General features: G+C 34.6%; 1 protein-coding gene across 1 annotated transcript in view; it reads right to left on the reverse strand.

Annotated features, from left to right (window-relative positions):
• Positions 1-19959, reverse strand: part of LOC149078508 (integrin alpha-PS2-like) — an 88029-nt gene extending 68070 nt beyond the window's left edge. Inside the window, exon 1 of the mRNA XM_089240618.1 lies at positions 19473-19959. Coding sequence (XP_089096744.1) covers positions 19473-19648 — 176 coding nt within the window. The 5' untranslated portion in view covers positions 19649-19959. The remainder of the gene's footprint in view (positions 1-19472) is intronic.
• Positions 19960-23967: the final 4008 nt, after the last annotated feature.

The following is a 23967-nucleotide window of genomic DNA, read 5'->3' on the forward strand; positions in this document are numbered from 1 at the left end:
AGAAGTCAGGAGGATATGATTGAAATGTTTAAAATTTTCCACGGGATGGATAGGATGGACCACGAGGCATTAATTCATCGTCAATCAACTGCTTAGACAAGGGGAACACGAATATCGATTGGTAAGGGACAATTCTATATAGGTTGTGGTGTCGCAGGGACTTTTTCACTAGTAGGGTTGTGAACAAGGGGAATAGCTTACCTCCGGGAGTAGTAAATTCTAACACAATTGACACGTTTAAAAAGTAATCTGATAAATGCGTTGAGATAAATCAAGAAGCTACCCATACTTGATAAGACAACCATAATGTTTTATGGGCAGTATATTTATATGTTATCATAATTGTTGGTTTTTTATTACTCTTATTGGGTTTCTATAGTTTTGCTATAGTTTAGATATGTATGCAACATCCATATTTTTATGGGCATCTTTTTCAGCCACCTCGTTGGGCATTTTGTCTGTTGTGGCCTTTGTATTTGTATTAGGGTCTTGAAAAGTACTGAATTCATCATAGTTAGCAACAGCAAATGAAAGAAATACGTTTGTTTCTCCCACATTACGAATGTATCTACTGTAGTAGATGCACAACTACTCGGATTATTATGCCTAAAAAATTCCATGGGAAGGGGGTTCCATACTCGAGATTTTCTGCGTATCTAACAAAAATATTCAAAGAAAAACAAACTCCATAACAAGCTTCAGAAGCCAAATAGAACGTTATAAGGGTGGGAGGGGGGGGGGGTCTAAATACCCTTAACCAAAGTGAGAACTACTGACGCGTCGAAAAGTTATCAACTGAAAATGTATTGTGCCATTAAGTACATTTCAAATCCATTATAATGTTTCACAATAAGGGATTTAGAATGAAAGAGTGGAATGTAGTAGAATGAAGGGGGTTTTTTTTTTCACATGACATGAAATAAGAAAAAATATTCAAGGGGCTAAAATTGGGGGTTCTTTTAAGTGCAAAATGTCAGTTCTCATAACCCATATCATTTATTTTTCCCACAAATTTAAAGTACAAAGAAAGATTACGTGTAGAGCCTCTCTTCCTCTCTTTTGACTTTGTCGTTTCCATTGGCACTTGTGTACCGACATAGTAGCTAGTTTCAAGTACATTCAGCAGGCTGTTATTCGCTCCCTGATGACCTCTACGTTGCCATTTTTTTGTGATTCCGGGATCCCCAAAGAAAGCCTCCACCCTTCACGAACAAAGAAGACGTCATTTCTTATCCACGAGATTCCGTTATTAGCATGTAGTACATGGTAGCTTTTCTAACTAGACACTTTAAAGAAAAAGTGCCACCACTTGTCGGAATCAAAACCACTCACTCTAGTTGCTTTTAGGGGTTTTCTGGTGGAGAAAAGATGTCTGCTGACAAGGAACCTGCGCGTATCGAAATAGGATCTCTCACTTCAGAGAGAAAGACAATGACTATGTGTCGGATTTCAAAAAGTCTTACAAGGTGTCGGGAGTCAACTTGGCATATGTACAGCAGGTACTCGTTGTTATCTTATAGCCGAGATAGTTCTCGTGAATAGACGTGAGATATGCTTGTTGATACGTCCGGCTGCAGGAGAGGACGATGGAATTTTAAGCTTGAAGGCGGTCGTGGGGATCGCATTTAGGCATGTGAACATGCGAGGCTGCATAAGTTAGCAAATTTTCATGTGGTAGTTTTGTGAAATATTTCTGAGGCAGCTTTCTTGGCCGCTAATAGTGAAATATTTGACTGCGCAGGAGCTTAAAAGGCTCTATTTAAATATCCTCGACTGGATGCATCTGTATCAAAGTTTTCGCTTGCTTCTGTAGATTAAAGGATCTGCAGGATTAATCCAATTGATCATGCAAAAATATGTGTAATATTGGCACGCCAAGTCCGCTTAACGCAAGAAAAATTCAATGAACAAATACTGTACTTCATACACCTGGATTACACAGGTTCAACCATGATTCGATATGACGCCACTTCTTATAGCGCCAGAATTACGTAAAATGAATGGTGTAGTTAAATCGGGGCTCGACTGAATATATAGCAAAATTGAAAAAAAAAAGTTAATTGAATTGGCCTGCTGCTTGTAAAATGACCGAATTAACCAGTGATTTTCCCAATCGGTTAATCGCCAAGCTTATAAAAGTGATTGTGTTGCAGAGTTAAATGAGGTGGCCCCGTCTCTATTAACGCATTTTTCTAGGGCGATGTCCGAAAGCAGAATATTTTACTTTGTTAACGAGTTCTCAGCTGACTGTATATGTTCTGTGGTAAAAACGCATATAGAAATGATCCTATGAAGTATCACATTTAAAATTCTTCAGGTAAAAATTCGCATATACAGTCGATCCCGCTTATAGCGTTCCCACTTACATGTTTCATGGACCCTCGGTGCTAATAAGACAAAGGTCAGGAACCCCCTTCTCTGAAAAGGTGAAGGCCACGGTCCCCTGTAGAATATAATATTCAGCATATATGAAAATATAAAAACAATATAAGTTAATCGTTTTCTCATGGAAGCTCATAGATCCTGGGGTCCGTGAATCTCTGGTTACGAGCTACTGAGAATGAGATATAAACGATAGCAAAGTGAAGGAAGAATCGGGTGACAAGTTTAGTAATCATTGATCTATACCAGTGTTTCCCAATTTGGGTCATATCGCCCCGCCCAGGGAGAGATGGAAGGGTCCAGGGGGTGGAAGAAGCTTTGGTATTTAATATAGGATTCTATGGATTGGCTTAAGTTGGGGGCGATGAGAATAAAAGAATTTGGAAAAGGGGGGCGATGGAACCAAAAGTTTAGAAACTATGATCTAAACTTTTGCAGATGCCTAGATCAGTGCCGTCTTAAGGCATGGACCCACCCAGGCATGGCCCGGGGGGCCTTACAAAAATGAGATCTAGTTGGAATTTTCCAGAATTTGTTTGGTAGAGCCTCCGAAAAATCAATTGGCCCGGGGGCCCATGATACTCTTAAGACGGCCCTGGCCTAGATTGAGCTTAAAAATGTGTGGAGAATTTAAAATTACTAAATTTAGTGAGTTATTTAGTGAGACATGTTAATTCCGCTATTTAAATGAGACTTTTCATCATATCTTAAGTTTAATCATGTCAAGAAAGGAAAAAAAAACACTAGCAAACATCTGATAGTCAAGTGTTAACAACGTGTGACGCGTCACACGTGGCATTCCGCATCAGTCCATCTCTGTGTATTATAAGCATGTGTGCACACACACATCTTTACATCTTATGTTGATGATGATGAGAAGGAAAAGGAGGCGTCTTTTATTCTTGAAACTTCTCTTGTTACGTGAGGCGGAAGTGACATCCTGTCTTATAATTTCACTTGGCAGCACTCTTTCGGCTCGCTTCTGCTGCCATCTTGAACATCTGGTTGGCATTTGCTTGGTGTGACACTGCTTTTATACCAGGAAATAACACAAACGTTATTTCCTAGACTCAAAAAGGTAATGATTAACACACGGCTTGAGAAGAAAACTTCGTTTCAGTATAAGCTAGAGCAGGGTTCTTCAAAGCATGGCTCCCGGGCCACGTGTGGCCCTCAAAACTTTTTGCAGTGTTCCGCTGACGAAAAAGCTTACATAGCTATAGAAATATGCTTGAAAAAAATATCCTTAATGGAGAAATACTGTATATTCCAGAACTGATGAGAGAGAAAGAAGTAATTTCAAAATTACTCAGAGAATATTTGAGAACTAATGGAGAAATAATTTCACAACTAATGGAGAAATAATTTCACAACTAATGGAGAAATAACTTCACAACTAATGGAGAAATAATTTCACAACTAATGGAGAAATAATTTCACAACTATTGAAATAAATAATTTCACAACTATTGAAATAAATAATTTCACAACTATTGAAATAAATAATTTCACAACTATTGAAATAAATAATTTCACAACTATTGAAATAAATAATTTCACAACTATTGAAATAAATAATTCCAGAATTAATGAAAAAAATGATTTTTACTTATTGAAAGAAATTATTTCAGAGTTAGTGAGAAAATGATTTCTTAATTATTGAAAGAAACGATTTTCGAATTAGGGAGAAATAATTTCAGAATTGATTTTTTTTTCAATTCTTTCTTTCCAATTCTGAAAGTATTTCACAATTCGTGATCCATAATTAATGAAAAATATTTAAAGAATTGTTTTCCTCAGCCACCTCGTTGGTCATTTTGCCTGTTGTGGCGTTGTATTTGTATAAAGATTCGTATTTAATGGAAAACTATTTCATAAATGATACAAACTAATATTTGATTAAAAAAACAATTTCTCAGGTTTATTGAAAATTCATATTTAATGAAAAAATAATTTTAGAATTAATGAAAATTAGTATTCGATAAGGTAATAATATAAGTAAGAATTAGTGAAAATTCATATTTAATGAAAAAATAACCTCAAAATAAATGTAACTTTCAAATAATGTGGGATTTTTTGCAGTGTGGGAAAAGAAAAAATGGTGGGGGAGAGAGAAAATCGCCTCAGGCCTCCGGGCTGTAGCCCTGTCAGCACCCCCCCCCCCTCCCACCCACTTTTTTTTTGATAAACATTCAAATATTTGTTTCAGTTACGTAGCCTCATTATATCAAGGGATCCGCGGAACAGCCTTACAGCTTTGCAAGGTTTCCGCGAGAACTTTCACGTTGGAAATTCCTGGTATAAACACGTAAGAGTTCTATATAACAGCGATATAACGTCCATGGGTCATCGGGGTCAGTTCAGCAATCCGACCAGCTATTACGACGCTATTGGGCCAAATCCGGGATTCGTTCGTAAACGTACACTTCGGTAATGAACGGTTTCGGTTGAAAATGATATTTAATGGAATTTTTTATAAAGTACTCGACGGACTGGACCACCCACAGCGATTCACAAACAAAATAACGGCAACATCGACTGTAAGTATTGAGTAAATGAGGACAAATAAATGGCCGCGCTCTCTTTGAACGATTGTCACAGCAATATGAAAGAAATGGAAATGAAGAATAGTTTAATGGCTGCCCGAAAATGGCGTGGTCTGGTTTCTATATCGTCTGGTCTACGAAATTATACAGCAGGAAGAGTTATAGAGAGAAGTATTATCTATCTTGAAATTGCATACAAAAATTCGTAATAGTAAGAAATTTTCATTTAACGGCCCTAAATTAATACATAAAATTCTGTGGCACACGCCTAAAAAAAGATTGCATATGCTTGTTCTTACGTGCTACTTATATGTATTCATATGAAGTGAAATTATTTCACTTACGCTTCGTTTTAGCACGGCATATTTCTTTTCACCGTGGTAGACCAAGATATATTGCGGCACACCAAATGAAAATTGCTTTTCGACCTCTAGTCCACCAAACATTGCGGCCAATTCATTTAGCTGCTTCATGTGGCATATTTCTAGATTTAATTGCTAAAAAAAATATAGTCCCAGTCAGGGCTGTAACTACAGGTTGAAGGGCAACTGCCCCGGGCAGTAAAATTTAGGGGGTGGTAGTTTTTTAGGTGGGAACAAAAGAACCATTATAAAATTATCGAATTTTAAAGTTGTGAGAGCAGCAAAATAATGTTTGCTCCGGGTGGCAAAACTCCTAGTTACGGCTTTGGTCCCAGCATTGGTTTTTCTTGCCTCAGTCCATCAGCAGGTCAAAAATTCATTTGTTCCATTTCTGCCGGTCCGTGAAATTTTTCAACTATTCTCACCAGTCCGCAAGTGTAAAAAGGTTGAAGGACGCTGCTGTATAGAGCACTCTCCTCAATAAGTTCCCACGGTGCACGTGAGGAACGGGTTGTTGATTCCCGGTCATTGGCAATCATAAAAAAAATAGCATTCACATAACAACTCAGACAAATTTATATAAATATGAAACTCTCGTTAATAACATCAGTACTTTTTGTTATGCAGATAAATTAATACGTAGCCTATGTGACTACAGCGTGGAATCGGGCACAAGCATCAAACGCTCTTACATTTCTTCCAGTGAGCATCTCCGTGCTGCTTCAATATAAATCTCGAATATATCTGAGATTTTAGGGAAAGTATCCATTATATATGTCCAAATGGTAAACCTTGGGTTTAAATAAAAGATTCAAGTCCCAGGAGCTCCACGGTCTTGTATTGCTCGGAAACGGCTTCAACCAGTCAGACAACCAGTGTCTGCCCGTTAGCTGGTCCAGCTCGGTCATGGTCATTTGTGGCCACTGAAAAATGGCTCCTATATATCCGTAACGGCTGCCTGTATCTTCTCTTAAAACCCTTTGAAGAGTAAATGATTTTACAAAATCAACCTGAAAAAGTGAAAAAAAGGTGATCCCACTGCCCTTCATAGGGTTTCAACTGCCTCCAAATAATCATGGCCACTCGCGTCCTCTCGTAAAACGAATATGATTAGAGGCTTGAAGGGGTTTTCGCCTCAAATCCATTTTTCATATTTAGTCAAGAATTGTGAAGACGCTACATATTTAGCCAAATTTTTCGAAGTCTATTTACTGGTTGAAACCATATCGAGTGACAAACTCTAAAGATGCATTCGATGTAGTGCTCAGTCATGAAAAAGACTACGAGTCTTTATTTAACACAAGGGAGCTGGTCTACTACCCAACCGGAAGCTGTAGGGGCCTCACTTGATGCATACGTTTGCTGAAGGGCTATAACGCTGATCAACGATGAAACTAAGCAGCACATCCTGTTCAACACTAAGGAAAATGCCAATAATTCATCATCCATTATCTTTAAATTTTCATCAACTTATCACATGATGCAAAAAAACAACAACTAATTTTCAACTAATGATTGTGATGACTTTGACATTCAGGGCAGAAATCACATCGCGTCAACATCGAGAGATGTGATGACTAGGGCTATACAGGATTTCTATGACTTCGAGCGTACATATCAGTAATTTTTATGTGATAGAGCATATTTTAATGATTTTAAGGCATTATTTTGAATATTTTTGTATTTTCAATGAGAAATTTCTTTTTTCCTTGACATTCCATCTTCTACTGAACGACAAGTATAAAACATATCATAAGTCATACAAAGTATCAAGTCATATAAAACATGATGAATATACACGCAGATATCTCATTCATAAAATACGGGAGAAATCGGGATTCATACGAAGTACCACTACAAACTGTCAAAAACAAATAATTTTTTCAAATGCTGTCAAAAGACTTTTTCGAACGCAAGTAATGTCGCCAATTACTGGCAGAAAACTTGGCGAAAAGGTAATCACAAACCAAATCATCACGTTTTTTTATTGGAAGAAAATTATTGGAGGAAAGTAAAGTAATCATTTACAGGCTAATTGTCAAAGGCTGTAATGTTGTCAAGTACGGACAAAAAATTGTGAAAGGCAAGTAATGTTGCCAATTACAACCAAAACAATTTGAAAAGATAAAAAGCTGTGAATTACAACCAAAATTTGTCAAAAGGCAATCACAGTTGTCAATTACAGTCAAGAAATTGTCAAAGGCAGCTAAAATTATCATCTGCCGATGAAAAATTGCTTTTAGCAGGAAATAAAGGGTATTTTGCAAGTTGCTATAGGTAAAAATGCAATTCACCGGTCATCGAAAATAATCTTAATTCATGAATTCAAAAACTGAAGTAAGCCTGATTTAAAATAAGAGAGAACTTGACACGTTTCATAAAATAGTTGGGACGGCCAAAATTACGGGAACGTCTCGTAAAATACGGGTCTTATGGTCATCCTATATAATCAAGTTTCTGTCTCACGAGCGGCAGAATAACCGCATATCTAGTCCGCAGACTAAAAAGGGGTGTACATGTGCACCCCTGATCTAAACCAGTGGTTCTCAATCTTTTTTTTGCCCATGGCCGCCCCTTTCAACCATTTCTCATTCCTGTGTTCCCCCCCCTTTTGCGACCTGTGACCGTGATTATTTCCTACACTCCTATTCCCCCCCCCCCCAGTTTTCTCGTAAGAAGATAGTTATTCATCCCTGTACTTTTTAACGTTAAAATATTTTATTTATGCGACGCACGATTTCAATTATTTGACCTTTTCACTTTGACTCCAAATCTTTAGAATCTATAGATATCATTTACAACAATAAAATTAGCGCAGTTTTTTGCAAATTGTGAAAACGCGTCGCTGAACTAGATTTGCATGCGTATTATCAACGCAGAAACCATAAACTTTAATTTGACAGATACAAAGAGACCAGGGGCGTAGCCAGAAATTTCGTTCGGGGGGGGACCACTTTCATTTTGGGGGGGGGGGGGACCAGAGTGACAGAACAATGGATTTGGCCATCTTTTTCCCTTTTTTCGGTCATTTTCTCACATTTCGGGGGGGGGGGGACCAGACCCCCAAGTCCCCCCCCTCGCTACGCCCTTGAAAGAGACACATTTAGCCGGTTATATGTGTATGTGTGCGGGCATTTCAAAGTAACCACTTTTACGTAAGAATCTGTTGTACTTTTCTAAGAAATCAGCAGACGCAGCGAATATCAAATAAATGGATTTAACCCTTTAAGGGGTTTCTTAAAATTTTCCTCATTGGCACATTGGAAATAGAATCGTGTTAAAAACCCGAGATATATCGGGGTGACCGAAATGAAGCAGATCAAGTTTGAAGCGATATCTCGTTATTCAGGGCCATCATTTCAACTTTTTCCGGGGGGGGGGGGGGGGTGGGCAAAGAGCATGTACTAAAGGTACGCATATATATATATATATACCATTTGTAGTGTATTTTCAAAAGCCAGGGGGGGGGGGGCAACGGCCTTCCCCTGCCCCCACCCCCTAAATGACGGGCATGCCGTTATTTCCGCTGTTAGGGTTAAATAGTTTGAAAAGTAACCATATATACGCCCTTTTAGAATTTTTTTCTAATGTTCGAAGCATTATTTTTGCAGAGTACCAAAAGAGCATTGAAATTATTTGGGATTCTGCAGGCCTGTTAATGGAGAAAACATGTGCACACAGTATCGGCTAAAAACTTTCGATGAGTTGCTGGTGGTGTCAATCTTAAAGGAAATCTCGATACATTAACTGCTTTGATTAAAATAAAGAAACCAATCGGCAAACTAAATGACAAGATATTTAAAATTAGTTTTTCCTGTTAAATTGAAAATAATAACATAACAACTTTGTTGTTCGAATACTTGAGATTGAAACAACAGTAATTTTATGTCAATAACAGTTTCTTAAATTATACAGCAGTATAGTTTTTTTAAAAAAAAGTTAATTTTACATGATTTTCTTTTCTCATGTATGGTTTTTATATCGCAAAGTTTAACGTGTAATTAAAACAATTGAATTCTTGTGATATTTTCATTGAGATACAGGGTGTAGATCCCACTTATAACGGGTTTTTTTTTAAAAAGTCATGAAAAACATTGTAAGCGGGAAATCTTAATTAGAATTAGTTGAGAGTTGGAACCATGGAAATAAGTGGTACTATGCGGGAAAACTACCATCACTAATTTCCTCTAAATGCAAGAAGATATTTTACGATATATACACTACTACTACTTGAACGTACATGCACGTCATACACATTCTTCTGCTGAATTTTTAAAAATCATGTACAGTATTATAAAAAAAAAAGAATTGGATTTATAAAAGTTGGATAAAAAAATTAATAACTTGATCGTTTAGAAACATTTTGATACAAAAATAAAAATTAATGAAAGTGATGAAATTATTAAAATAAATGCAGTTAAATCCAGTTTGAAACTAAAAAAAATGTAATACCAAAAAAGCGAAAAATTTGAAAACATTTTTGAAAATGTTTGAAATGACGAATTTTCAGAAATGATTAAAAATATATAATATAAGCTTAATTTGAAAAAAAAAATAAATTTTAAAGTTTAAAAAAATTATTGAAAAACAAATGCATGAAATTTTGAAAAATTGAATTGAAATTAAAAAATAAATGAAATTATAAAAAAAAGTATTAAAATGAAATTATAAAAAAAAGTATTAAAATGAAATTATAAAAAAAAGTATTAAAATGAAATTATAAAAAAAAGTATTAAAATGAAATTATAAAAAAAAGTATTAAAATGAAATCAAAATAAATATAACTTTAAAAATAAGAAAATAAATAAAATGAGTAAAAATTGGGAAAAATGACGAAATTTAAAATAAAGAATAAAATGAAAACATGAGTGAAACTCCAAAAACAAATCGAATAAAAATGGAAATCAGGGAAAAATCATTATATTGAAGTCTATTAGTATTATTGACTGATAACATAATTTGAAATAATATGCACATGCAATCCAATACTAAATAAGGCGCTGGAGCTAATAAAATCATAGTAATTTCTCGCGTATTACGCAACGTATTACCGCACATGACTAAAGTTATTACTCTGTAAAACATTTTCAGGACCGGTTCCGTTTCATCTCATTATGCATTCAGCGACGAATTAATGAAATCTCTCTCTTTTTCGCATATAACGGAATAAATCTCTGTATAACAATATCTCAGCAAACATGTTAGAAATACTAATAATGGTTATCCCTCACGTAAAGATGCTTTATGGCCGGTCCTAATATGGTTTCTCTCGTCGTTATGTTTTAAGAAAAAAGAGGCTCGATGGTGATGAATTCGTTGAGTCAGGTCCGACCCCATTATATACACACACATAAGCATCATTTTTAAAGGAAATAAAAGTTCTCGTTGATGATGAGAAGTTTTTCTTTAAGGAGATGATGATGTTAATGCTAAGAAAGAAACAAAATAAGAATTCTTGTCAGAGGAAGGTCAACAAAATGAGAAAAGGGGTCATGTTTCTTGATGAGAGAGAGATCATAGGTATGACGCCATTATTACAACTTCTATATTAATGTCATAATAAAAGAGGGCGGCCACAAAAATGAAAAATAAAGTGAAAGTTTTTTTTCTGTTTTCTTTACTTTCAAAAAATATGATGGACGACGATGGATGATACGAAAAATCCATCTCCGGCTCTTTTTGATGAATTAAAGAGTCCGTGACACGATGACAAGTTCTCAAAAAACAGTGAGGCTTTTGTTAACTATAATGCGGCTTGGAATTTTCATGAGTTTTTTCTTTTTTCTCTTTCCGTGAAAGAAAAACAATATTTAATGAATGAAATGCGTAGATTTTCGTATGGCATACATATATGGACTTGTGAGTTATTTTTCTTAATAATTTGATGGCCCGTGAGGTGTTATAATGGCCAGATCTTATGACGGTAATTTAAGTATTTCATCGTTATGTTGAATTTGATACTTTCATATTTCGTGGGTAATAATGTTTAACGTTTTGTTTTTCGTTTGAGAGTGTTGTCTGGTGTATTAAGACTTTTAAGCATTAAGACTGCTCACTTGTTCATTTTTGTTGGATATATCCAAGGCCCTCCATAAGAATAGGGCTGACAAGGATCAAGTCCTGAGGCCCGTAACGATTCTCATCATTTTTTTGTTTTTTCACGCTATAAATTCACTATAGAGGGGCCCGTGAAAAATCTGGCTTGGGGGCCCACCAAAGATCGTAGCCTAGGGGCTATGTTCAAGGATGAGGGGGGCCATGGATATATGGAAATTCAGAAATGGTCACATTTAAGCTTTTGTTTGAGATGTCATTTGTATCTGTGCAAGGCTATAAGTCAAATGCGTAATATGATTTGATATGTCCCATGGAACTGTAATATAGTCACCAGTGCCCATTTCCCTCATACACAAACGGGCCATATGGCCAGGGCCGACGAAATTAGAGAACTTTGTGCAAATTTTCCTTCCTCATCTCGATGCATTTTTGAACATAAAATTGAATAACCTGATGAAGAGATGCAAAGTAAGTAATAAATGTCATAACTAGAGCCTGGATTATATTCAAATGCTTAAGTGCATATGAAATTGCATATTTTAGCAGTTCCATAGTAACTGCATATAAATGTGTAAAATCACCGAAATTTTAGAATAAGTGAATATTTTTAGTTTTTTTTTTCTATTAATCACATTGTACTAATATGTTTTCAAAATTATCTTTAATCTTTTTATTCTTCAAATTCAATCAAATTTATTCGATTTTTTTTTCAAGGAAATGTTTCACCATTGAGTATTGTTCATTTTAGGGCATATTTTTGAGCTTCTGAATGCATGTTTTCTTCATTTTTTTAAGCATATTTTTCAGTTTCAAGTCATATTTTTGCATTTTTAAATGCACGGGTTTTTTTCTTCTTTAAAAAACTCACATTTCAGTAAAATTATAGGTAAAAAACGATGTTTCTTTCGCATTTAACGCTGTTCTTTCCCAAATTTCCTGTTTTTCGAATTCGAGAATATCTCTGTGAATATTGCACTTAGAAACATAGGATTTTTTTTGTTGGCATCAGGAGAGATAGGACAATAACTTTCTAATTATAAGTTAGTTCACGGGGTATCATATAAAAATTTAGATTTTTTTTTTATTTTGTTACACACTGTATTTTCACTCTCAAAACTGCTACATGGTAACTTTTGAACGCCTGTTGAACATTTTTTAAATTGGAATCATACCTCTACGACGGACGGTTGATGAGATAAAGGCCGTGCTAGCACTCACAGGACACTGTATATATGTATATATAAAGAGGAGGCCAAAAATTCATGTTTGCCCATTGCCCGGAGTTGGGGCAATGGGCAATTGATGAGGAACGGGCCCAGACGGTTACCCTATTTCTAGCAGAAAATCACGAGATTTAAAAAATAAACTGGTGAGACGTAAAGCATCTTACAGACATGGCCAAATTAAAGACAAGATGCATGAAAAATGTTTGCCTTTTTTGTTTTCGCGCACGCAATGCACCATTTGATAACGAGCTCAACATGAACAATGATTGCTCAGTGAGTAGAGTCATGGGGCGATTTCTTAGATTATAATATGACGCATAAAAAAGATAAAGAGATGCATTGTGTCCAGTGCTTGTACCCTGCTCATCGCATTGTCCGTCAAGAATAACCTATAGTCAAATTCTGGTATTTTGCTAATGCTGAGCTTCACGTTTAAATTGGACACAGGCTTTATCGCCGTCATGTAAAAATATACGTAGACTCAGAAAAAAAAAACTGGTGATAATTTGGATTGGTATCTGAGTTTGATGGGAATTTTTTGAAAACCAAAAATAATGGAAAAACAAAGTAAATATGACATTTCCAGAAAATAAGTTTTTGTTGAGACTGAGAACAGCAGTTTCCACATTCGTAAAGCTCATTTAGTTGATAATGACTGAAATTGTGCGAGGAAATCGGCAATAGGACGTGGCCCGTTTTCAATTTGAAAGTAAAGTACAATTCAAGAGCGTAACAACCTTCAAAAATTTCAAATTTTTCTGAATTATAAAGGAAGCAAGCAGTATAAATCAGGGATCGACAAATTTAGGTGTTAGGTCGTCACTAGAAAATCTGTCTTGGTTCCTAAATTTTTTTTATACGTAATAGCTAAATTGGAGTCAAAGGGTGGCACAAAATTTTCTAATTTTTCGACAGTCAGTCTTCCAGCCGCTATGGTGGTCGAGTGGTCATAGTGACGGACTCACATCGCGAGGATCCGGCTTAGAACCCTACCATCGCCATAATGGTGGTCGGCTGAAATTGGTTTTTCAGTGGTTCCCAACTTCGAAGCGCGAATGCAAGCCGATCTCCCGATTAAAAAGTCTCAATAAATGAGAGAAACAGGCCTACGACCTTACAATCATTCAATCATTACACTTCACTCATAGTTAGAAAAACTGATGGCAGATGGAAGCACTACATACAACAAGCATTACACAGAAACAAACTTCACGTCAGGTTTACTACACATACACACACTTTCCAACATGTACTATATCGTTAGAAATTCCGAAGAGGAATATGAACGAGGTGCATGTGTGGCTCAGTAGTTCAGTATGTCAGTCTTCCAACATAGAAAAGGGTCTGTCATGCCCTAGAAAGTCGAAGGAACATTAGTTAGGATTGTTTTCATAGGAAAAAATCATGTTTGACTCAAGAAATTTAGCCAGTGTCTAAATTGTTTTTAATCTGTCATGCCCTCCTAGTTATAAAATCAACTTAAAATAACTTATTTTCTCAAAAATCTGACAAGAATAAAGCAATGAGATTCCAGGACTTCACAGTTCAGTGCAGTGACTATCAAAGTGTGCGTTGCAGCTTCTAGGGGCGTCCCGGTGACTTGTGTATTGGTTCGTGCATGTTCGCTGTTCTAAAGTAGCCTTTTGTTAGACTACTTGAAGAGTCGAGAGTAGAGGGAGATGGAGATGCCCTAGTCCATCTCCATCTCTCTCTACCGGTGATTCTCTCAGCGGAGGACCGATTGTTAATAAAAATAAATCAGTAACTTTGAAGAATAAATGAAAAATAGGCTATCGTGGCTCCGTCATAAAAATTATATACCAAAAAGGCTTGCGAGTCAAAAAACAAGGTTGAAAATCGCTGGACTAAGGCAAGGGATCCACTGGGGACAGAAGTTTCAGAGCCAATGGTTTAGTCCAGCGTTTCCCAAAGTGGACAATATCGCCCCCCAGGAGAATGATGAAATGGTCCAGAGGGGGTGATAAAAGCTATGGGTGTAACATAGGATCCTAAGGATTTGCTTGAGTTGAGAGGCGATGAAAGAAAAAAATTTCTGAAGAAGGAGGCGACGCGGAACAAAGTTTGGGAAACTACTGTTTAGTACATGAAATCACTTCCCCAGCAAGAAATTTGACTGTTGCCTATATATTTTTTTCAATTTGCCAAGCCCTCGTCAAAGATTTGTCACCCACTCTAAAAGGATTTGATTGAGATCAATCGGTTAGGAAAGTTTGTAAGTCATGTTATTGTGTCGAACATCACGAACGAATGATAACAGTATAGTGCAGCGTTTCTCAACCTATGGTCCACGGACCTGATCCGCAATGATGGCGTAGGTGGTTCGCAAGCAGACTTGGTAAAAGTAATTCTAACTAGCAAAACTTGAATTCAACGTACATCATCGTAAAAAATGTCAAGAATCGCGATCCTACAGGATGTGATGAGGTACTGGGTATCACAAAATTTAGTCAAAAAAAACCTCAATCAATTACCTCAAATGCAATTTTCTAATTCTGCAGGGTGGGGGGGGGGGGTGAATGACTGCTAGAAATCACGGTAAAACAAAAATGTATTTCACGGGAAATAATATTCAAATTATCAGTATTTCATTGAGAAAAATAAACTTTAGCATAAACGTTAAAATAAAACTTTAAAATAAACGTTAAAAAACTTCAAAATAAACGTTAAACTTGAGTCTTAAGTGGGATAAAATACAGGACATCGCCAATTGTCCTCAAAAACGTTGCCAGAAGAAGGCACAATCACCAGTTGTTATTAAAATTACTCACAAATTGCGGAAAAAAAATTGAACCATAAAAATATGCGAGATGAATATTTATTATATGTAATTATCGTAGTATAATTTATACATATTATGAAAACACTGTGTATTCATGACCCAGAGCCCGAACTAAGATTTTTGTCGCCCCCACAACTTTAAAATTCGATAATTTTTTTAACGGTGTTCTTTGCTCCCACCTGAAAAAAAAATTGCCGCCCCCCTAAATTTTGCTGCCTGGGACAGTTGCCCCCGCCTCCCTCTAGTTCCTGCCCTGCTTTTCATGATTTTAGTAAATATTACAAAAATTCAATATTTATTATATAAAAAAATCGGAACCAAAATTAAATAAATGTCCCGTAATACGGGACACAAATGCTCCGCGCGCGCGCGTCAGATTTTTTTAGACATTCTACTAGTCCTCGAGTTTAAAAAGGTTGAGAAATGCTGGTATTGTGAATCAGTTTTCCAAGTATCTGTCGGCGAAACGGGTGCAGTGCCCATATGTAACAACTAGTCCATGAGTGCACGTGGATGATGATGATCAACACCCGCGTGGCAAGCCCTCGGCTTCGTATACGCCATATCATCGGTGGGCGTACGTAGAGAGTAGGTGAAGCTTCTCCCAATTCCTTATAATAGAACAATATTAATACATCAGTAATTGAGTGTGAAAAGGCACGAATCGTATCCATATATGAATATATGGCAAAGGAGGGGTAAAAATGACCATTACTGAAGGTGTGTTCGCACGATGACTAATTGCACCTGGATTATACGCTAACAATAGGTGGAGGAAGAGAATTGTATCACGCCACTGTAATTAGGATTGCGTGGGGTCAATCATTAACCTGTTACTCAACCAACACTAAAATTTCACTTTGATTGACCACAAAACAAAATTACAGACCAACTATCTGATCAGAAATATTCATGAGATCGATAAAATAAATTCAGATTATTGGCTCAATATTACATAGTATATGATGATGTTGAAAAGTTCAATTTTCATCGGAAAATTTTTTGATCTTTTCCCAAAAATAAAAATAAATTTAATCAGTAATATATGCAGAATTTCAGAAAATCTCTCTCTGAGTCAGAAATCTAAGGATATTTTCCGTCGAGATTGAGAAACACCAGCTACCGTGGACTACTACAGCTGGTGTTTGGTTGAGCCAGGAGCAAAATGAAACCCAATCAGATTAGATTAAAATATTAGTAAAATTAATTCAGGGCCACCCTTAACAGACGCGGGCCCGGTGCGAAAATAATAGCGGGGGCCAGGTAGATCTAAACAATTTCTTGGGCACCAAAAATGTTCAGAGCCCCGTTCACCCCAATTTTATATATATTTTGTATGTGGGGGAGGGAGGGGAGGCATCTCTCAATATTTCAGAATAGACGGAAATGCTGAGAAATATCAGTACAAAAATTTTTAATACACACAATTAAATGTAAATTGACGCACAAATTGGGAGTGATAACTCCAGAATTGGTGAAAATTCAGAATTAATGTAAGTGATAATTAAAGAACTGAATTAACGGTGGAAAAAAATGCAAAACTAATTAAAATTCAGAATAAATGCAAAAAATAATTTCAGAATTGGTGAAAATTCAGAGTAAATACGAAAAATAATTTCAGAATCTGTGAAAATTCAGAATAAATGCAAAAAATAATTTCAGAATCTGTGAAAATTCAGTATTAATGGAATTGATAATTCCAAAACCGATAGAAATTTAAAATTAATGGACGTGATGATTACAGAAGTGATGAAAATTCAGAATTAATAAAAGTGACAATTCCAGAAATGATGAAAATTCAGAATTAAGGGAAGTGATAATTCCAGAATTGATGGAAAAAATTTCAAAATTAATGCAAAAATAATTTCAGAATTGATGAAAAAAATTTCAAAATTAATGCAAAAGTAATTTCAAAATTAATGCAAAAATAATTTCAGAATTGATGCAAAAATAATTTCAAAATTAATGCAAAAATAATTTCAGAATTGATGAAAAAAATTTCAGAATTGATGAAAAAAATTTCAAAATTAATGCAAAAATAATTTCAGAATTGATGAAAAAATTTCAAAATTAATGCAAAAATAATTTCAGAATTGATGAAAAAATTTTCAAAATTAATGCAAAAATAATTTCAGAATTGGGGAAAGCGTTCAATAATTTCCCGTGAGTGTAGGGCCCCAGAAAACTCGGGGGCCCGATGCGACAGCACCAATTGCACACTACTAAGGGCGGTTCTGAATTAATTTATTAAAGGGTCATTTTGCAGGTTTGCGAGACACTTTGAGACCCTGTATAGCAGTTTTTCCTGAAACATTTTGAGACTACCGTCCAGTAAATTAGAATTAGGACGAGTACAATAAAACTATAATAATCGAGACTGCTACAATTAATAAACAATTAATTTCTATATTAATTGCACACTATCTATATGATTATTAATTAACACCACATCAATTAGCTAACTAAAATAAAAATTGCTAAATAATTATTAGACACCTTAGTCCAGCGGTCTTCAACCTTTCATAAGTGGGTGGGCAAAACTGAAACTTCCCAAGAAGCCCACGGGCCATCAACTCATGTTATTTAGTGGGGCACCCAAGTTTAAAGAGGGACAAAAATAATCGAAGAATTTTATTTATTTTGAAAGTATTTATTTATTAATTATCAATTTTTAATTAGTTTTTAAATATTGTTTTCACTATTTCTGAAAATTTTTTCGATCGGTCACTGGTTAAATTAATTAATTCCGAGATTAATTTTAAACTGAAATAACTTTATGATTATTTAGTTATTTATTTCAGTATTTCTTAAATTAATTTTCCTTCTGAATATATCTTGAAATCATTTCTTTCAGTAATTATGTAATTACTCTTTTATCGATTGTGAAATAATTTATATCAGAAATTATGAAATTATTTCTTAATTATTATTGATTTATAAGTTAACTTTTTCACTAATTCTAAATTCATTTGCTTAAAAAATTTTAAAATTACTTCTTTCATTAATCCTGAGTTTTCATCAATGTTCCGAATTATTTCATTTATTTATTCTAGAATTATTTCTTTCACTTATTCTACAATTATTTTTTCATAAATTCAGAAATATATATATATATAATTTCTTTATTCATTTTATTCTTTCTTTAATTCTAGAATTTACTGTTTTTCCAATGTTTCAACCATCTTCTGAAAATAATCGGCAGATCGACAGAAAGCTCCGAGTGCCAAATGTGGCCCGCTGGCCACGCGTTTAAGACCCCTGCCTCAATCCGTAATCTTACCGTATGATTGCTGAGAAACACTGCTCTGGGCTCTATAATAACTGCTGCATGGCCTCCATAAAAGAAGAGGTCTCATTATATGAAGGCCCCTTTATAAATCAAAAACTTGTTTTTTAATATTTACTCCATATAAATTTACAAAAGAATCAATGTAGTGGCCCGCAAATAGTCTTGGCTGGTCTAAGAAGGATCCTGTCTGTATATGAGTTTTTAAATAAGACACATTTAATAACACTATTTTTAAATAAGACATATCCATACTGCATATGATTGGTAGAATTTTTATTTCCGACAAGATCCCGGGCGTTAGTTCTGGGAAAATTTAAGTAAAACAGAAATAATAAATGTGTGTATTTTAATCCCGTTTAACGGCGACTAATATTTTGAGACCGGTGTGTCCGCACCTGCTTTAGTGCGGACCCAATTATAATGTGCGGTATTCTAAACTGGGGCTTAATAATCTGAACCCATTTCGTATAAGAAAAATTTCATATAAGATCAAATCTTTCCGTAAAAACGTCCAAAAGTTAACCTGAAAAGTAATTAAAAAGCTAACTATGTTCAGAAGTTTGTTTCATTCATGTTTTACAAATTACTAGTATTTCAATGCAAAAGCTATAAAAATTAATAAATTTTACAAATTAATTTTGAATTCCTCACATACGACCTCTTATTCCACACCCTAAATTTTTTATTTATTTTATATAAAAATGTATTCAACACCTTTTAATATGCACACGTAAAATAATTTTGATTTTTCCACAATATATAGCAATTATTATTAATACTGAAAAGCTAATAAAAAGTCAAAGTACTCACCAGGTATTTATAGGGTCCTTATATAAAGCAACAGAAAATCCAAACATGGATCCCCTGGATCCTCTGTGAACCACAGCTGTCCTAGTATCGATATTAAATCCATAATTATACTGAATCACATCCAGGACGAACACAATAAGAGTACAAGAACAACACTTTAAGAAATTCTTCTTCATATTTTCATCGATATGAATCACAACATCACAAGCCGGGCGAAGAAAATGAAACTAAAGAGAAAACACTCTATTTTTTCACACTTTAGTAGGAAATAGCTTCTTGTGTATTTCTTGAAATAAATTTCTTTTCCAACTTAATCATGGTTCGTAAATTAAAAACACGTAAACATACTCGCGAGTTATTGTTGGTTATAAAAATTTCTGAACTCGGAATAAATTTAGGATATAATTCGAGATGATTTTTTGGTTATTTTATGGAAAAATGCATGTCTTTTTTTTATTGATGGGTAATTTTCATTAAGAGTTAATTTCAAGGATATCCGAGCTGAATAGACCACCCCCAAATAGAGCTAATGAGAGATGATGGGTCTCACGTTGCCTCTGGTTTGATGCCAAGAACAAGGACCCACGGTTGTTGTTGCTCTTGATGGAGATCCAAGCAAAAGGAGAAGAATCTTGAGTCAAGAAACATCCGTTGCTGTTGTTTTTTCTTGAAGAAATTATATAAAGAAACCGTGTGAGAGAGAGAGAAGCGGTGACAAGAAAATTTGGCGATGGCGAGGAAACGTCTCATAGCCAAGGATCCTTGTATTTGGCCATTTCTTCTGTTGTCCTACCGGTGTTATTTATCTCTTTTCTGAATAGGAAGTGGCCGCTTCCTGTTTCGGAACTATCTGATAATGATAAATATTTTTGAAAGGATGTTTTTTGTAATATTACTCACATTTTTTGTTTGTTTTGTCACTTGGTTTTCTACCTGTGATGAATGAAATGATTTAGAGAGGAATCCACAAAAAAATGGTTTTGATAGGAAAAAATGTTTTTAAATTTTGTTAGAATATATCAATCAGAATATTCAATGATATAAATATATCATTGAATAATACATAATTGAATTGAATGATTTTTCTCGATTTCGTTATGTTTTTAATAAGATTTTTCTAATTCATAAAATTTTTATCTATTTTCCAACAACGTAGATAAAATTATACAGTACATCAATGAAGATTAAATTTCCACTTCACTTTGGATTAGAAATATTTTTAATTAGTTCAAATAGAAAGTGCACGAATTTTTAAATGAGTTCTTATATATAAAAGTTCTCTAAATAAATTTTTAGATAGAAATTTCGAATGAGTGTTTTCACTAATTTTAACATAAATTTCAAATGAGCTTTATACTAGTTTTAATATGAATTTCATATGTGTTTTTTGATAACTTTAATATGAGTCTCAAATGTGTTTTTTAATAATTTTAAAATAAATTTTAAATTCCCTTTCCTATTGATTTGAATGAAAATTTTAATGGATTTAAATAAAAACTCTAAATGAATTTCAACGGAAATTTTAAATTAATTTAATTAGATATATCAAACCAATTTTTCGATTAGTTTTAATTTTTAACTACCAGTCTCAATGTTTTAAATGATTTTGTTATTTTAAATAGAAATTTGAAACGAATTTTTGATAAACTGAATAAAAATTTCAACCGCGTTTTGAATTTTATTGAATGTAATTAAAAGGGTGTTTATATCTATTGTAATTTACTATAACCGTAAAGCCTTGTTCTGATCGATTTGATCAAAGAACTTCAATTTCAAAAATTCATGATTGATATTTATTGATTATATTATCCACCAAAATATAAATAAAAGCGAATTATATCTAAATATAATTTGAAAATTATTAGAAAATAAAACAATTAAGTATTGTTATAATAGCAAATGAAAGAGTATTTTCAGAAACATAGAGGGAATAAAAATGAATTTCCTAAAAATTTTGGTTATTTACGTTTTAAAAATTAGGAAAATGTTTAAAAGTTTGTAATGGATATTTGCTGATTATTTAGGAATCACATGATTGATAAAATATCATGATATAATTTTTAATTGATTATTACGTATATGAAAATTACATGAAAAAGTGTAAAATATGAAGTTTTAATAATATTAAAAAAGAAGTTACTCTTTTCATAAATTAAGAGCAATTTTATTAGAATAACAAAGATAATTACTTTTTTCTTGAAAACATTAAAATTCTGAAATATTTGGTCTCTTTCATATATATATATATATATATATATATATATATATATATATATATATATATATATATATATATATATATATATATATATATATATATATATATATATATATATATATATATATATAGGAAGGTAAAAAAATTAAAATTAATTAAAACTTAAGTTATATAAATAAGAATATGCAAAAGTTTATTAATTACACTTTGTATTTAAGAAGAAATATTCGTAATTTAAATATTATAATTGGAAAAAAAATTGCACCAAAGAAGAAATAAGATGACAGATGAAACGATCACACATAATCAATTATTTTTTTTATGAATAATTATCAAATTGTACTCATAATGCCACAACCGTCTAAACTAAAGGTGCTCAACGTTTAGAAGAGTGCGGGGCACTTTGGTTTGAAAACAAATTCATTAAGTGATCTGGAACAGCAGCGCAGGTCACTTAAGCGATCTGTAGGTTGAGCCGTGGGGGTCACTTAAGTGATCTAGAACTGTGCCGTGGCCAGGGCCACAACTAGATGTTCGGTCACCCGTGCAAACGCGCATTTTGGCGCCCCCTTGTAATATTGAAGGAGAGTTTGGAGAGTTTTTTTAATAAAATTTGGGCCCCCTCTGGTCCAGCGCCCGGGGTACGAGACCCGCCTGCTCCCCTCTAGTTGCGGCCCTGGCTCACTTACGTGAACTGTAAATATGCCGCGAGTCATTTAAGTAACCTATAAATGCGTTGGGGGGGGGGCAGCTTCAGTGATATGGCCGTATGTCACTTAAATGATCTGTTAATATACCGCGGGTCACTAAAGTGACCGGTAAATGTGCCATGGGTTACTAAAGTGATCTGGAAATGTGTTGTGGACAGCTTAAGTGCTCTGGAACTGAACCACGAGTCACTTAAATCATCTCTAAGTGCTTTGGAATTGTTCCGCACGTTATTCAGTAATGTGTAAATGTGCATGCGGGTCATTTAAGTTATCTGGCACGAGTCACACACACGTGATGTAGAATTGCACAGCGGATCAGTCAAGTGATCTGTTTATTTGCCGCTAAGTTCGCTTTCATAAAATTAGGTTTGAGGTCGCAGACCTCATCAGATGACTCCGAGATCCCCATTTGGGCCACTGGCCGAGCCTGAGCATGTATGGTCTAAACCAGCGATTCCCAGCCAGTGCTCCGTGGTACCCTTGCGGCTCCATGTGACCACTCCAAAGGCTCCACGGCCGCTCGAGGAAACAAAAACACATTAAATTCGAAAAAAAATAATTATAAATATTTTTGAATAATAAAAATAAATCAGTAATTTTGATGAGTAAATAAACAATATGCTCCGACATGCACACTATATACCAGAAGGAGTCAAAAAGGTTGAGAACTACTGGTCTAAACAATATCATGGGCGGAGAGTAATTTAAATACTTACTTCAAAATTATAGCACCCCATCTCATTATCTTGGAGGATCCCTTAAGCATTCGAACCCCCCCAGGACTGATTTCAGGTATGCTATGAGCTCATCAAAGTAATGAAAAAAATTTGAAAATATGGGAACACACGGTTTTCTTTTTTTTCGTTGAAGTTTTCCTACAGATGGAGTTCTTATTGCAGTTTCCGCCATTCCTCTTCTCTCAAAGGAATAACATTACCAGGCCACAGTTGTTTCCGTAGCCCCTCTTCACGGTGACATTCCACGGTCCTCATCACACAGGATGTCTGTGGTCTGTTGTTGAGTTTCCCCCCTTCTTTTTTTTTTTCAAATGCCCCCCTCGATGCACGGGTGTTGCTGGAACAGTCGCCTCGTTGTCCAGCTGAAAATAAAAACAAGGCGCCCATCGCCACCACTCGTCACAGATGTCTCCCATGTGTCCATTTTTATGGGCCTTTTACCCCCGTGGGGCTACTTGCCGCTACTTGCAGGCGAATTCCGCAGATGGATCCGATATCATTTACGGCGGCCACCTGACAAACAAACACACATTTTTCCTATTCACTGGCCGGAAGAGAATCCAGTCCACAAAATACCTACCCTATGGCCATTCAACACATTCATTATGTTTTTAATTGAACAACTTTTTCGACTATAATGACCTACAATATTCAACAGGTCATTTAAAAAATGTTGATTGTCACATTTTTAAATTGGTTTTATTAATTCGATATTTTTACACAAACTATTAAATTATCGCAAAATCTAGAGTAAAACCAAGTGTAATTAATTCAAGTGTCAATTATTAAATCTCCAAATATATTTAATAATTATTATCTCTCAAATCAAA

Source organism: Pholcus phalangioides, unplaced genomic scaffold (genome assembly GCF_987345545.1).
Source record: "Pholcus phalangioides strain wild (caught in Gottingen) unplaced genomic scaffold, Ppha-v1.0 ptg000013l_1, whole genome shotgun sequence".
Taxonomy (NCBI): domain Eukaryota; kingdom Metazoa; phylum Arthropoda; class Arachnida; order Araneae; family Pholcidae; genus Pholcus; species Pholcus phalangioides.